The following is a 17,492-nucleotide window of genomic DNA, read 5'->3' on the forward strand; positions in this document are numbered from 1 at the left end:
CAAATTTTAGTAGTTATTTCTGGAATATCACACACCAAACAAATTATCTGTATTTTAAGATAAGCATATCTGCAACATTTAACAAATGTAACTCCCCCACCACCAAAAAAACTGTTTACAACATTTTTCTAAATTCTAGTAACTCTGAGCATACATTTCTCTTCAATGTCACATGTCTGATTTAGGTTGCTGTTTAGCATTCTTGTTGAAAATTAGCACCCATTGTCCTTCTCAGGATTCATATGGCAAGGGCTGAGATTGCAAACTTTTATGCCTGCAAAGCATGTTACGGCATGATGAGTCAAGATCCCCCTTAAACCCTCAAATTTGGTCTGGCCAAGGCCACTTGTCTTATTTGTGTCCCTGGGCATCTGTTTTATCTAGCATTTTGGCACTTTTTACTAGCCTATTAAAAGAAATGCTAAAAAATGACATGATTCTCTTAACTTGTCACAGTTCTCCTAACTTGCTTCATTATCCACTAAAATAATTTTCAACAAGAAATTCACTTAGCAGTAAGAAAATACCTTAATCCTCTCCTGCAGTGTCAAAGTGGCATGTAAGAGGCAACCCTGTGTGTGATTGCTTCAGTAAAAACAACTTATGCAGCGGTCACAGAGTTGAAATGGAAGCATAAGCAACTACATATAAACAGGTGCAGTGCTTGTGTGAGTGTGTGGTGGGGACAGGTAAGGCTGTGCTGTGTGTGTATGGGTGAGCATTCACCTGTTAGCACAGTAGAATTAGAAATGTTTCTGCAACCTGTCCTTGGCTGAGTATTGTTGCCTATATTTGCAGCAGAAAAATGCTAAATGCACTATGAAGCCTTTGTTTTTCATCTATCTGACTCAACAGAATATATATTTTTATGATACATGTTGCACACGACAGCAAAAATTCTGGAAAATTTGTGAAAGATACCTCATGGACATAATGAATTTAAAAAATCTGTCTGTTTTATTCTTTTGTCAAATACCTTTTATGCTTTTCCCCAGACCATCCTGTCCATCCTAAGTGCCTTGTAGTGGAATCTGTAGGGTTAGTATGTAATTTTCACTACAGCACTTATGTAATGATGGAGAAAGGTGCTCATCTGAGGGAAGAAATCTGGATTCAATTCCTGGCTTGTCTGTTCATTGTCTCCAATGTTATTTGTCATTTAGGGTTTGACAGACAAAAATGTAGGTGTAGCAAATCCTGTCATTTTAACTCACTGGAAGTATGTGCCAGCACTCACCAAAGTTTACCCAGGCAGGCTGCGTTTCTCCCATAATGGAGGTCCTTAACACTTCTGAATTTGCAGATCCCTAAGATTTCCCAGTAGAGATGCAGACTCTCACAGCCTCTGGCAGTAGGCCTGTCACTATGAGTTACATTCTGCAACTCTGTTAGATGTAAGCTGTTGGCCATTTTCATACATGATATCACTATGGCATACAAGAAAATCATCTAAATTAGCATCCTGCTTTGAATTGCTGTGTAATCCATTGGTCATGGAAACCTGATCTCTAAAGAGAGGTCCAGACTCTATTGGTCATCAAGTGCTTTATGCTTGGTTTGTTGGAGTAAGATCCACAAAAACCCACACAGGAAAATACTACAAATAGCAATAGAAAAAGCTACATTGAGGACAAAAAATATGTTCAAAATCCTGTCCCAGTTTGCTTAGGCATCTTAATTAGGACTGTAGTTATGATCTAATCAAAAACTGACCACTGGCATCCATTCTAAAAGTGAAGGAAAGGGAATATATTTCTTATATGTGAAAGATGATACTTACAAAATATGGAATATACAACTTCAGTTTCACCTCACCTAAGAGAGTCTGAAACATATTTCTCGTCCTCTTGTGTCATCACCTTTTCATATTGAGAATAACAGTGAGGTGCAATTCCCTAACTTTGAAGGGCACTAAACCGGTGTCCCTTGGAATCAGGGACTGGATCTCATGTGTACCCTACCATTTAAGTAACATGCACATACCTCTTCTACATTAACAGACAGAATTGCAATTGCTGCATTTTTCAATGGACCTTGTCTTAAAGGCAGGCTTGCAAAGATAGAAACTAAATGGTCTGTTCCTGTGGACAGTGAGCAGCTCCTGTGTATCCTAGCAAGCTCTACAAGCTCTACAAGCAAAGTCCCCAGAGTAAGTTACACAGCCCTCGGGCCTGTAGACTGGTGAGCAGAGGTCCACAGAATTACAGTTCTCCTGCCTGATTTAAAAAAACCATGTATAAATAAGTTACCAGACATGCTCAGTTACAGCATCTGTCCATCAGTCTCAGGTGTTCTGCACTGTGCCATGGATCTGCCTCGCTATAGCCGAGCTGATTTTGCTTCTCAGATTTTTGTGTCTTGGAGATTAGCCTGCTGAGCCTCTTGTGGCTGTTACCTCTTTGATGTCTTGTCAAGCAAAATCCCTGGTTCAGTGCCTCTTAATTCTCTGTTCTGGTGTCATAGGAGAAATTTCCTCTGTATCTCTAAAGCGTGCACTGGGGGTGGTTAGGGACTGGATGAATAGCTGTTGTGCTCTCTATACTGTTTGCTGATAGCTATGCATTATGCCATCCTCATTATGATGTGCCAGTTTATAAGACAGCAGGTCTTGCTGTCTCTGGGCACCTTCCAGTTCCCCATGGCTCTGACTTCAATTCCTAACATTAGAAGAATAGCTTTACAACTGAGTGAAGTGCTACCAAGTGTCTCATTTGTCATTCTGTCATTTTAGAGTGACAAATACAGATCAGGAACTGTATCTGCAGTCTTTTATGTATGTTTTCAGTTATTCTGACATTCTCTGCCTCTTCTAAATTAATAGTAATGGAATCTTGTGGTGCCACATCTAAACACATACTTCTTTGCAGCCTGTGTGAACTCCCATGCTGTCACTTGTTTGCCAATGTCAAAGCATTTCACCTTGTTAGATACACCAAGGAAGATGAGTTCCATACAGATAATCAGCTATTTAGGGGGAAGGCCAGATAAAACCACCTCAGAAAAGTGCATATCAGACTGCAGAACATGTACAGACATTTTGTTACTCAACATAAAAGATATTTAGGCATCCCCTCCTTTTTAAAGAGCATTACGTTGCCACTCTGTGGGTGCAGTTCTTGTTGGCTCTGTACAGAATATGCTCTGCATGCTATGTGTCAGCCCACTGCCTTCAGTACTCTGGAGTGTATAAAGAACCAGCTGAAGCTTAGTTAAGATGCATCAAGGCTGCTAAAATTGCTTTAAAAGGCTATTAAAACCTCCCCAAAGTGTCTGTGCTCTCATTGCTGTCCCTGGACACCCAGGGTTCAGTTCAGATGTGTCTGGGTTGTCAGTTGTGTCACAGGCCTTACAAGAGATCCAGATCTCTTTGGATCTGGAGACCAAGTTATGTCACATCACTGGGAATTACTTAGTCACATAGGTTTAACAATGCCTTTTGATGCGTGGACATGTTTTTTTTTTTGACATGCTAGCCATCAAGCAATAATTAAGGCAAGTAAATCCTTGACCCAGTCTGACTCAGCTCCATTGAGAGTTTGACTTCCTGGTTTACAGTTATATTTAAGCGTCTCTATTCAAGCTATAGCCCATTCTTAGGTCCTGTGATGGTCAAGGAAACATGGTCTCAGCACTGAGTCTCAGTGCTGAGTTTTTTCCAGAGCTTGGAACAGTGTCGATAGCACTACAGTGACTTGTGCATCTTTATCCAATGTAAAATTTAAAACCTTCCATTTGCTTTCAGATTGTTACTCATTTTAGCAGCTGGTAAAGTGTCATCCTTCTTTGCAAAAATGCTCTGATACCTTCCTTTGAACAAAATCTCCAGGCTAGTGTTGCTGTCTCCCTCTTTATCCATTCTGTGCACACTGCTGCTAACTCCAGAAACTGTTCAAATACATTGGGCTCATATGTCTTTTTCTGACTCATGGTTATTAACATACCTTTTGCGTCAACATGGATGTAGACACTTACTTCTGATTTTTATTATTTTTAATCTGTTTTAGAACTGTGTCAAGTCTCCTTTGTCTTTTGGTTCCTCTGTTTTGTCCTATTCTGTTAAAATGTTGGTCTACCTTCCCTAAACTTTGGCCTGCTAAGAGCAGTTTCCCTGGAGCTGCAGCTTCCAGTCTTACTGTGAACAGCTCCCAAATCCCAGTCACAAATTTGCCTTTTATCTATATTATTCACAAGTATTGGCTCCTCAGCCTCTAATTGTTTCCACTTACCCTGTCTTAGAAGAGCATTTTTACTCCGAGCTATAACTGCTGTGTTTTTCACTCAGTGTTTCCTTAGATTATGCTGCTCATGCAATATGCTTGTGCCTTACTGCAGAATACACATATGGTGAAGCAAACAGAAGCCTTTTGACAAGCTATAGAAAATCTGGGCTGACCATGACAGTTAACTGGAACCCAGCAGATCTTAGTCCTCCTGCAAGGTGCAGACACGGGTCCTAGCCAGGAAGCAGACTTAACAATTAAAGAAAACTACTCTAATCACTAGCTAAAGGTAGAAAAATGTGAGGATTTTCCACAATAGAATTAACTTTACTTTCGGTACTGTTATAATATACATCTTGATAACATCATCAGAAAGTGTGGCTTTTTTGAAAATGTCAAGTGTTCTCATTTCTATTTAAACTAAAACCTGAAAATGAAAACTGGAGGATTAGGGGTTTTTTTTTAAATTCATTTTTAGCAGCCCCAAATCCCTATTTTAAAACAGTCAGTTTCTCTTTGTGTTTTGAAATAAAAAAAATACTGCAGAGATAATAAAAGACACAGGGTGTAATGCTAACAGTTAATGAAATAGTAATGTATTTTATTGATATTTCTAATAAGACAGCAATGTTAAAAATATTCTTCCTGTTCATAAAAAGTTGTAGCTGTATTTTAATCAGTAAATGCACTTAAAACATGCACAGATTATATTCCTAACAGTTTCTTTATAATAGTATGCTATTTTGACACTAACTGAAGGTTTTTCAATTTGCATATTTAATTCAGACATTAATTACTTGCAGACTGGAATGCACAATTTATACAGGCTTCTTTGGTGCTTTCATATTTGAAATGACAAAAAAAACTCTTGGGAAGATGTGATACTTTCAAGGCCTTTCTGTGTATTTAAGTATTTTATCCGGATCCTTCAACCTTATTATAAGCCTTCTGATACTTCTAACATTCATAAAAACAAGTGGTTACACTGAGAATTTCAATTTCCATTAAAAAGAATCACTTATATCTGGTTTGAGTTCTCTTCTACTAGGTAACACCCATATTCAGGGATCAGTGACCTCTCAGCCTTTTTGGTTAGCCCCCCCTGTGTCCAGCAGCCTGCCAGTGGTGGCTTTGGCAGGCCTGCTCTATATGACAGGGCTATAGGAGTCACCCAAGTGGCCCATTTTCTGGGGGTGTTATGCAAGTGTTTGCTTACTGTACACCTGTAATCATGTATAGTGCATATGAGAATGTGTAGTGCCTATAAGAAAAGGTGAGAAGCCTGGGGTTTTGTATGTGTCTCCCACTGATGGAGAAGACTAAGATGTGCTTTGCATTTGAGGGCCATTCCTTAAAAATGACACTTACTGCTGTGCCTTCTTTGTGAATAAGACACCTTCTTAAGGAGTGCAGACTTGATGATTTTCTGCCTTCACAGATGTTACAAAAATGGCATGCCCAAGATGCAGGAGAAAAGGAATTCTATATATTTTCCAGTTAGAAAGCATCCGGGAGAATATATCTGGGAGGGTTGTTCTTGCCTGTTCTCAGTCTTCCTTTGTTACTGCTATTGCCCTCTCTTGGAGACAGAGCATTGCAAAAGGGAGACTTCAGGCTGACCCGATGTAACTGTTCTTGGTTTCTTACACCCTCATTTATAACATGGTCAATTTAGGATACTGATGATCTTATTAACTCCATGGAATGTTATTAAAAATACTTTGGAGGCTTGGAAATTTTTTTTCTCTTTTTTTAAATTTTTTTTTTATTTCCAGCAGAAAATCAGAGCCAGCATTTATGTGCTGTTCTGCAGAAAAAAAAAAAAAGATGGCATTTTTGTTAGTGACATACCAGCTGAAAGGTCATAATGTGTATGTGAAAATGGCTGTTACTGTAGGACATTTTTCATGTGTCATGAAACTATTTGATGACGATGGTATTTCTACTCTACAACATATTAAATTGTGTCTAAGAAATTATGCCATGCTGTGCATGGATTTGTGCTAGCAAGACCTTCCACACTGATCAGTTATTTAGATTTTAACAGAACAGGCCCAGAAAGTGGGATCAGTTTGCACTGATCCAGTTGCAGAGATAGGGTCTGTTATCTCCTAGACATTGTAATATTTGGTATGTAGTAATGGTGAGATTTGAATAATGGATAGCACAATGTTAAAGGACACTTTTACAAGTAACTGTGTCACTGTGTGCACTCTTAAATAGGCATAACATTACATAAGCAATGTTTACAAGTGTCTTGAAAACAAAGATATCACTTGTAAGATTAAAATACATTTGCCATTCATATTCATTATCATCAATATTAGCTCTGGAGGAGAGTCACTGTTAGGGACCGAGTCTGGAGAGCTGGCCAGATAAACAACACAGACACCAATTCGATTTAAGCATTGTTCTTCCTTTATTGTTCAACTATGCAAGCTTAGATCTACTTTTGCAAAGATTCATACCCAGTCCCTCTAGGACAGTCTCTAATCAGTGAGGGAGCCGACCAGTGTATACCTTGCCAAGGTCTCTCAGGGGTGCCTGCAGCCAGGTGCTTTCCAGGCCTGCCTGCAGCCAGGGGCTGTTCAGGGGCTTTCCCAGCAATCCTGGGTTGTCCAATCTTTCCAGGGGTATCATATGCCCCTGTTCCATAAGGAATCCCTCTACAAGTCACCTCTTGTTGACCACTATAAAAGTTTTTTAGAAAAGGATATCAGTATATTAAAAGGTATGGGGTTTTTTTCAGAAAGGTTTTAATCTGGAGCAAGTAACTTTACCTTCTTAATTGTCCTTATAGCATCTTGGTGATCCCGAAGTTAGAAGTCAAATTATCATGCGAAGTTGTAAATCCTATCTGTTGCATCATTTAAGCAGAATGGAAACGCTTCTTTTGGATTTAAGTAAAATATGTCTGTGAAAATAAATTGTAAGAATCTAGAGACAGTGACATCTCACTGAAATTTTGCAAAACTTGCTTGTACTGATGTGTTAAAAAATGTGGTTGTATGACTGATAGAGTGAAAAGTTAAGCAGCTCAATTATCTTTTTAAAGATACCTTAAAGATTTTCATTTTTCTTCATGAGGATTTTGCAAAGTCACCGATTCCAAGAATGTTGCAATTTTATTTGTATAAAGGAAGAAGGTAAAAACTGTAAAACATTTTCTACTTCCAGAAGCTTTACATAATCCTAAAGTCTTTGCCAACTGTTATTTTAGCACCTTCAAAAGACACATGGACTTCAAAATCAGATTCACATTGCATTTCTAATTGGAATCGACCTATATGAGCTCAGTTCTATGTCAAGACTCAGATCTAGCAGAAAAGGTTATTATGAAAGAAATGGGAAATCTTTCACAAATAATAATTATTTTTGTCACTAATGCAAGTTCTTTGTAACTACATTCAGCAAATATGTATATCTTACGTTTGTGTTCTTGTTTCCACAGTGCATACATTATAACAGACTTCATGGGCATCAGGAATGAAAATTTTATGAAGGTAGCTGCAGTTGGGACTTGGATGGGAGATTTTGTCACAGCATGGATGGTAAGAAACATAATTGCATTTTAAAAGGAAAGGAATATGTTTGTTGCTTTCAAGAGAAAGAGGAGAAGAGAAGAGAGAAAACTCAATTTCTATAAGTGTTTCACCCCAGAAAAGTAAAAAGTTAACAAATGCATAATGGCAGGTATGTAATTAGCTGACTGTCCAGAAGAGCTTCAGTTAAAATGTATCAGAGTGATTTTTTTTTTTCTGTGAGTGGGAATTTTGCCATTGAATTCTGCATGGTGGCCCTTCTTTGCTATCAATTAGCATCACAACTTGCCATCTTGTGAAACAGTGACTAACAGCTAAAAATAAATAAGTCTGATGAAAAGAATTAAAAAGAGAAGAAAAATTAAACTGAAAGATGTGATAGAGAACAATGGAGATGAGGGAAAGCAAGCCAGTTACGTGCCAGCTTTTGAAGATAGTCTGATGTGAAACTACCTGATTAAGTTTGTGTCTAATTTAGGACTTGGAAAAATTAAATTTTCACTTGGATTATACTTGCTACAAAGGCTTTCTTCTGAGATATGTGCAAGCCAAAGATCAGCTTAGTAAAAGAGAACCAGAAAATTACAGTTAATTTTTGGGAGCAAAATAAAGCATGTGCGTATTTTAATTGTGCAGAAAAGGCATTACTTAAACACAAAGTGATAAAAAGTGAATTTAATAATTTTTTAAGATTAGGTTTTTATAATTAGTGCAGCTAAGATTTTTAGCAATTGTATTTTAACAATGTCTTCTAGCCTCCATATTTGGAACATACTGTACAACAGACAGAAGGGGGAAAAAAACCATCAAGGAACTTTTCATGATGTTCAGTATGTGTCAGTGGTTTGTCCAAGACAAACTGTATTCTGTGAAATGGTGGCCATGAAAAGCAAGCACAGAGAAAATAATTTATATATGCTTTACAGTAAGGACATCACAGAATTGGTGCCTTGACTAATGTTGACAATTAATGTGGACTTCTGAATTGGTAATAAAAGTCATGGGTACTTCTGAATACCTTTAGCTTGCTTTTTTTTCATGGGCTTCCACATCTTTATTCCACTATTGAAGAAGAGATGATGCATAAGCTAAGCTGAATTGAGAGAGATCATGTACATAATACATATGTGACTTAGAGCTCTAGTGGTAGATTGCATGCAGGTTGTACTGCATTAGGTAATATGGGGTTTTTTCAGTCCCTCTTTTCTCATTTCCACAAAAAAACCCATTATGTGCAACACTGTATAAAGCATGGAAATGGTTGATTCAAGAGGCATGAGAATCCCGATTGTTTTCTGTGTACTCAAAGCCCTTTCCGGTCTCTTCAGCAGTGGAGGCACAATTGGATTTTGTCACAGCAAACTCCAGTGGCAGATGAAGTTATCACTGAAGAAGGGGAGAGAGACTAGGAGAAACTACAGAAGTGGTTTGATTAGAGGAGACTGTTTAAATTAGTCTGGTTCTGTTAGCTTTCAGGAAGAGTAGAGAACATGGAATTGGAGGGTCAGTGTATTTTAGGACATGCTTTGATTGCATGAGGAGAATTAAGAGGTGTAGTGATTCATGTTTAGATCTTCAGAGCAAAAGTGAATAGTGATATTGATGCCATGGTGATTTTTTGCCTTTCCTTTTATACCCCTTTTATATACCTTTTTATAACTTTTATATTCTTAGTGGTTTTTTGCCTACATTCTTAGAATTATTTGTCAAGCTAGGAATCTAAATATCTTAGAAGCCTTGTAGTTAGGGATCAGAAAGCCCCAGACCCCAAGGTCCTCTCCAGAACACATTCTGTAAGCTAAGATAGAACCATCCAGGGGAAGGCTCCTTGGGGAGGGGGGCTCACTCAAGCCTCTCATTGGGGAATCTTTGATAGATATGCTAATTAGTAAGACCTATAATGTTATACCAGATCTTTTAGAGGTGGGCATTGCAGTGTGCATTTTGGTGCATTTGACCTGGACGTGTGCACCTAAGGATCCTTAAAATAAATGCCAAGGTAAAACCCCTTTTTCCCTTCTAACCGTGTTTGATTCTTGATTTTAAGACCAGGAAAAGGCATCAATATTGCTTCTTCAATGAAGTCTGTTGGCAAAGTATATCAACCAGGCAATGGAAATGACAGTGTTCAAGGGCAGCTGAGCCTGAGAACATCAAACGAAGCTACAATGTCAGGTAGAGAGGTATTAGTAAGAGAGGAGATTGGGCATGCATGCTGGTGCATGGGCATGTGCATTGGTGCAAATCATCCCCCACGGCGTCTGACTTAAGCAATCTATCTTATGCTATATGAACAGAAATTGTTGTGTTATTTATATTTGAATTTGCTTGACTTTATGCTTATAAAGCCCAGCATGGAATTGATGTCAAAGTGATATGAGTCTTCTGCAGTATTATATTTTGTGAAGTTTCGACATCCTGTTTCGAAACAGGAAAGAAAAAACAAACATGTAAAGAAATGTTTGCACATCTTCCCATTCACAACACTGTTTGTATTTTCTAATGTTTATTAAGTTTTTTTAAAGAAACCATCCATCCATAGACTTCAAGGCAGAAGATAAAAACGAAGATGTAGCCTTCACTGTGTTTGAACTATGGGAATTAGGATCTTATTCCCTATTTAATTGGAAACTTTGGGGATAAGTAAAAATAAAACAGATGGGATTAAATTGAAAAATGAGTAATCAATAAACAATATATTACCCTAAGACAGTGAGGAGGTGCTTATTAAATCAGGAAAGTGATTGAAATGGGAAAGTATATTTTGGATTGCTGGTTGTTTTGGATTGAAAAGGCAGAAGTAAGTCTTTCTCCTCAACACTTCCTATCTCACTGACTAGTTTGGTGACAGGATCTGACTCAATTTCTAATAAAATCAGTGATATTATTTCCATTGTGTGTAATGAGAATGGGGCCATGCTTTGGGTGTACAGAAGCTTCACCTTTGTCCCTCTGGACAGGAGCGTCTGCTACTAATAAACATCTTTGCTGAAATCTGTAATAGGTGTTAGATGTTCTAAAGTCTGTGAAGAAGGGAATAGGTTCAGTAAACTGGCTGTCTCTAGGCACTTTTCCCTCTTTGAAGCCATGGAAGTATATCTTGCAATCTTGCACCTGCTTTGACATGCCCTCCTGCTCCCATAAAAAGTGAATTGTCCTCATGGAGAATGGTTTTGAGGCAGACACCACAGAGTTTTGCACAGTAGGACACCTTGGAATAAAAGGCTGGATTCCACCCAGACAGGCCTATAAACTAGCAATTATGGCTGCCTTCTGGGAGAGTGCAAGCAGGCTGAGGAAGGAGCTGATTCGAGGGCAGAATCTCTCATGATTAGAGTGGCCTCTCTGTGAAGACGAGCAACCTGCTGCAGCTGTGTTTTTGTGAGGGACACAGTCCTGAGCATGTGTGGCAAGGCACGCTCAGAGGATACCTACAGGAGTGGGTGGCACTGAAGAGAGCAGAGTAGTGTTGGCTTTCAGACTGTCAAAAATGTTGTTCCCTTTTGGTGATGGCTTTTTGGGCTCTACAAAGATTGGCCCTGAGCTGTGAACTATACTCATACCACATGGAGAGCTTTGCTTACCAGCTGCCATTGCCATTTGCATTAAAGACATATTGCTGCCTACAAACCCTACATACATGTGTAAGAGTCAAAACAGTAGTTTAGAAGTTTGTTGTATCTTTCTTAGACCTTGCTTGTTAGGATTATCAGAAGCTGGAGCTGTTATCTTCAGCCATTGTCTGGTACTGATCTCTATGAATATACCAGGCTGATCCTCCTGACAAGAGATCCTATTCCTATTTACCTTCTGTCTGAACGGTAATTTAGTTGAGATTCTCTTTTCCCATGTTAGTTGCTAGAGAGAACTGGGAACATTTGAGAGATCACTGAACAGCAGAGACTCTGCCTGCTCCTATTATCAGAAACAATGATAAACTCAAGGGATGGTTTAGTATATTATTCATCAAACTAGGGTTTGCCACATATGTACCAGCATATTCTTTTTAATAAGAGAAGCCAGGAATTTTTTCATCACTGTGCTTTATCAGAGTACTTGACACAATGAGTGTGAACTGAATCATTGTAGCAATTCCTGACTGTTCTTTTTGACACCTTTGCTTGATTTCAGTTTGACTTCTCCCTTGTGTGGGACGATGAAGACTTCCAGGACTATTTCTCTTTCATCATCTTAGCAGATGAATTAGTAGGAAGTTAGGAAGTAGTACTTCCAGCATAGTCTGGATGGCAAAGTGATAGATCACTATGGTTCCACTGATCCAGTACTGACGTAGACACATCATATCCACTTGAACAGATGGATATGGAGGTAGAGACCTTCTACCTAAGACTTCTTGTCAGGACATAGTATTGGGATTTCAAAAGGTTAGTACTGAATCTACACCTCCCTTTCCTCAGTAGTGGAACTGGATAATGACTCCCATATACACAAGTTGCCTGGCCTTCTGTGAAGTCTTTTAGTGAAAAGAGTCACTCCATTAGGTGACATTCTGAAATATAACTTGTGGTGGAATGCTGCTCCCCTTGATAAAGCTTATATGACTTTATGCAAGAAGGATTTTCTGTTCTCTGAGATTTTCAGGATTAGCTATAAAAGCTCCAGTTTTTCAGCCCTATAATTCCAGGGGAAAACCTCACACTATTTTGTGTTCTGGCTTTGCTAATTGTGAAAGAAAGAGATTTTGTCCATGGTTTTTTTTCATTCACGTTTCTCTGCTAAACTTTTTTGTCTTCATCCTCTGGTGAAGAAACTTTCTGTGTTTTCCCATTCTGTGTGATTAACATGTCTTACCCAGGCAGTCCCAGTGTAGCCAGTAAAGGGGCCTGTGGTTGGTTTGTAAAGAATACTCTAAAGGGCTGAAACCTTCCATGGAATTCTTAATGCTATTTATATCAATAGCTGACAGGTTTAAGTTGATGGTTACTGCCATGCAAGCACACAGTAAATCTGTAGAGTCCTAAACCAGAATGTTTTCTGTCACATGCACCATACTAGAACTCAGGCTACATCTGAAAAAAAGCCCAGTTTCTCCACCTGGTCAGACCAAAAATCCATCCGGACTAGTATCCTACCTCAAACTGTGACTATAAGCAGAAGGCAACCAGAAGAGTAAAAACAAGCCAATGGTATATGGTAGGGTCTTCTCATGCTCTCTTGAAATGCATGCAATTTTGTGTATATAATGACTCTTGATCTTAGAATTGTTTTGCTCTCTGTGCACCACTTTGCATTCAACTACAAAGAATTTCATCTGCCATTTTATTGTTTAGGGACTTTCTTCTATAAGCACCTTTCCTAATTTTTAACATTCAGCAAGCCATCATCCTTTTTACTGTGCATAAGTTAATATCATTATAAAGCTTTCTCACCTCACTGCTCATCCATTTTCCCAGGTTACTTAGGAATATGACTAATAACTGCATCCCCTGCACAAATCCCTGTGGAACTCTGCTAATGACCTCCCTCCATTGCTAGAGCTGTCTGGCTAACCTACTTACCTTCTGTTCCCTGTCTTTTAATCAGTTATTTATCAACATAAAGACCTTCCCTAAAGCTCTGAATGTTGAGTTTCCATAGAAGCCTGTGACGAGGAATTTTTCAAAAGCCTATTAGAAAATTCAGCTTTGCCTATTTTAAACACATCTCCTTTATCCATGAGTTTTGTTGACCTCATTCAGTAATTCTGTTCTGAAATATCTCCAGTCCTGTTGCTTACAGAGCCAGCCACATAGCTCTACAGCCTCAGATTTCCCCTCTGCTGCTAAAGTGGTATTCTAACAATGTTGGCTGGTCCTGAAAGTGCCGTTTGCAGGAAAGACAAAGTCACAGCTCAGGAGCTGTGAATGTATGAAAGAGTATGGAACCATCTTCATTTGGATTATCAGTGAAAGACAGTGAGCTTATTTTCTCATGTTCATCTTTCCTCATCATTACTTTTCTCTGTCTTTTTTCCTCAACACCTCTTTGTCTTATGGCCTGGCATTATTTTGCAGGTGAACAAAAATTAAGCTGTATTTTGTTTTGCATGTTCTTGCATATAGCAGAAGGTTCAGCAGAGCCTGAACATAGCTGTTGATGTTATCCTGAAGCCAGAAATGTCACTGTTTGTGTTAAGACCTATATTCTGAGTATGGGCCTGGATTCCATGTTTCAGAGAACATCAACCGTAGATACATAACCTCTCTTTCCTGAAATCTTATGTAGTCTATGAATTTCTTTGGCTGAACAGGGAGGCCCTTAACAAGTTTTTGATACTTTCATAGTTAGATGGAATTGTTGAATCATAATTTTGAGCACATGGACATGTGTCTGCTAAAGTAATTCTTTGAATCTGGGCCCCTCTTGACAGTCTTGCTGAGAAACAGCTTTTTTTTTGTTCTCTGATGTACAGAGAGTGGACACAATCTAATTGCTGTAGTTTAGGATAGAAGTACTCAACTGCCCCAAATATATTTTCACTTGGTGCTTCATTTGGACATTGTAAATGCTGTTCTGGTGTTTCTTTATAAAATAGAAGCATAATGGTCTAATACACTGTACAGTCTAGGGGGAAGTAACGAAGCCCATGCATTAATGTTAATAAACCCATCACTTGATGTTATTGTCTGGTAGATACCTGGTACCTGTAGAATATACTTTGTGTACTTTCTTCTGTATTAATTTTTGTGATAAGAATAGATGTTTACTTATTGCCATTAAAACATTTTTAATGGCTTGTAATCTCTTGGCAAGAGTTTTAAAAGTATTTGGAGATATTTGCTTTCAACTGTTGCCTCTGTGATCAGGACAAACAACATTTACTTGTAGAATAGCAGAGCAAGCTGTTCAATGATTTTGAAGTGCTTTCCTTGTGTCCATTAAGAGTGAATATTATTCTTGTCCTCTTTTGATGAGACGTAACTATCTATGTCAACATCCTGGAGTAATGAAGGGTTCATTACCACTCTGCAGAAACTAGGTTGATTTACCTCCTTATTTTATTTGATGTCATAATATGTATGTGTTTCCAGGGCATGTTCGGACAAAGTGAGCAACATTGATGCTGCAAATACTATCATATTGCTGAAAATAGCAGACACACAAAATAATTGCAGTAAAAATACATAGAAAATAAAATACTAATGTGACTAAAAAATGAAATTTTCTTTAGTACGGGGAAGGAACCTGGCATAAAATCTATGTTGAATGAAAACATAACATCATTATTAAAAATAATAAAGTTTCTGGGATTTTGTATTCAACTTTTAAACTAAAGTAATAGCCACAAATGTTCACTCTTAAATTTATGTGAGTCTTCAGAAGTAATTCTTTTATCCAGGAAATTCTGTTTAGCAAAGAATAGCGTATAGGTTTATTTGCAAGCAGTGAAGAATCCATTTTGATGCACATTACAAGGTAGTTTAGAGAGTCAGGGTCTTGAATGACTGACACATATTTTAACTCTTGCTTCTGTCAAGGATTGGGCATGACAATTTAGATTATGATCAGTGTCAATCTTCTTGATTGTTTCTATTCCACTGACATATCAAATTATAAAATAAAACTGTAATTGAATTTGCAGCATCTGAAGTGCCATACAGCTAACGACTGCTGTACGTGAGTAGTGGAAATGAAATTGAACTATGAAATATGAACTGGAAGGAGCAAAATGGATGACGCCTGTTACCTGACACCTCACTTGCCAGGGTTGCACAGAAATGTGACTAATAACATTATTAGTGGCAACAAGTTTCTTTCATTCAGAGAAGCATGCACAAAGCCAGTTGCCCTTTTTGTGCACCTGTGTATCTTGTTTTGGTTTCCAGTCCTCTTGTTAAGGGCCGGTGCAGTTGCAGAAACATTCTGTAGCTAGTGGTTCTATCTCCAGACGATAACCACAAGTAAATTCATCAGTACAGTGGCAGTTCAAATATATCCAGTCATATGAGACCTGCTAATTTTGTTTTTTCCACTTTCTGGGGCATGAATGTGCTCATATCCTGCTCTGCTTCATGACTGCCACTTAGTTATATAAGGTGGAGTGTGCCTGGTGTCATCTGAGCTCATCCAGTCATCCCATCAAGTCAGATTGCACTATTATTTATTCATTGATTGATGGTGTTGCCATCTGTTCATATGCTCTAGATTATAATTATCTGCCTTTTCAAGCTTGATCTTTTTTTGTATTCCCCTGTTACTTTGTCATTTCAATTCTGACCAGGCATTTCCAGAGGAGTTACTTCATCCCTGTTTCTCAGCCAGTGAGTTCCTTCAACTCATTGTTACAGCAAGTATCTTTGTTGATAATAATTTTATGGGCTCTATCTTTATGTGTTTAGTATATCTATCAGTAAAATCCTCAGGATTGTTTTTGAAGAAGGCCACAACAAGCTCTACCTCAGAGCTCAAGAGTAAAAAATGCAAACCCCAGAGTTGGGCCCCAAAATATCTACTAGTGTTTCTCCAAAGCAGTTACTGACATCTTTCAATGACAAGCAAATGTAGTAGGAGTTCTTCCAAATAGGTGTGACATTTTCCCAACTTTTTTTTTTTTTAATTTCAATGCTTATGAACTCATATACATATTTTTGTGACCTTGCACACACTTTTCTGTGCAGTCTGGATCCCTGCCTAAAAATACATGAAGGGTCATATCAAATATTAATAAGAGATATTCTGTTCTCCAAATATTGTAGAAGAAAGATATGGCTCCATCTTTTTCGAAAGACAAGCTGTAAGGGAGAAGATACGTGTTCCTGCAACTCAAATCTTGTCCAATTGATTGGTATTGTAGCATCAATCAGTCATACAGCTATAAATGAGACTGGGGGTCCTCTATTTTCTCTTCCTCGTTTTCATACTCTCCTTTGCTCTTTTTCACGTAGAATGGTATTTGCTTCTTCATGATATTTATGCAGCAGATCTTGATATATCCTGGTTACATGTATTTAGAAACTGAAGTCAGAGTAGCATATAAAGTAACTGTGCAGCAATTCTGCATTCTGACATGATGTACTCCTTAGAAATGGTGTGAATGAGTGGGTGTCAGAAGTGCTGGAGAAGTGGGACTCTAGAAATAACATATTCTTACTGAAGATCTTTGAGTACAGATGGTGAATGTGTAAACTGTTGGAGTCTCTAAGATGGACACTTCCTCTCTGGAACAGTCTGGTTCTGGATGAGATTTCAGGCACAAACCTTTTTCACTGACTGGGGGAAGAAAATAATTTTCCTTCTGAAACTGAAATTAAAACAATCGCCTCAGTATATCTGCTAAGATATGCAATGAGGAGCTCTATGATAAAATGGGGAGAGATGGTTTAAAAAGTATTAGGAAAGGAGTATTGGACTGACAATGTACATTCAGCTGAAAATCTTTACTGGATTAAATATATGGTGAAGTAAGACCTTCTGTATCCACAGGGAGAGATTAGCAGCAGATGGCACTGGTACACAGCAATGCATTTCTTTAATTCTGAATTTGTTCAGGATCTGAGGGATGAACTATTAGACACTGTGTAAAGGGAAAAAAGAAAATAAGGATGTTCTATTATGAAAAAACATATCACGGCACTCTTGCCTAAAATAATGTTGAGAATGTTGTGCACAGTCTATTATTCTCCACAAAGAAGAGTGGGGTTGAAACTGGTAAATTAAGGAAGACACTATTGCTGGTCTTAAATTGCATAATTTTGATGGGTGGGCATTCAGCTGAGAAACTTTATCTCTG

At 38.2% G+C, this 17,492-nt stretch overlaps 1 protein-coding gene across 7 annotated transcripts in view; it reads left to right on the top strand.

The window, feature by feature from the left end:
* The window catches only part of TMEM117 (transmembrane protein 117), a 194,732-nt gene that overhangs the window by 75,500 nt on the left and 101,740 nt on the right, over positions 1-17,492 (top strand). For all 7 annotated transcript variants that reach the window (XM_010413606.4, XM_039571327.1, XM_019279911.3 and 4 more), the window contains one exon: positions 7,672-7,771. In XM_010413606.4, coding sequence (XP_010411908.2) covers positions 7,672-7,771 — 100 coding nt within the window. The remainder of the gene's footprint in view (positions 1-7,671; positions 7,772-17,492) is intronic.

This window comes from Corvus cornix, chromosome 1A (genome assembly GCF_000738735.6).
Source record: "Corvus cornix cornix isolate S_Up_H32 chromosome 1A, ASM73873v5, whole genome shotgun sequence".
In the NCBI taxonomy this organism is placed as follows: Eukaryota; Metazoa; Chordata; class Aves; order Passeriformes; family Corvidae; genus Corvus; species Corvus cornix.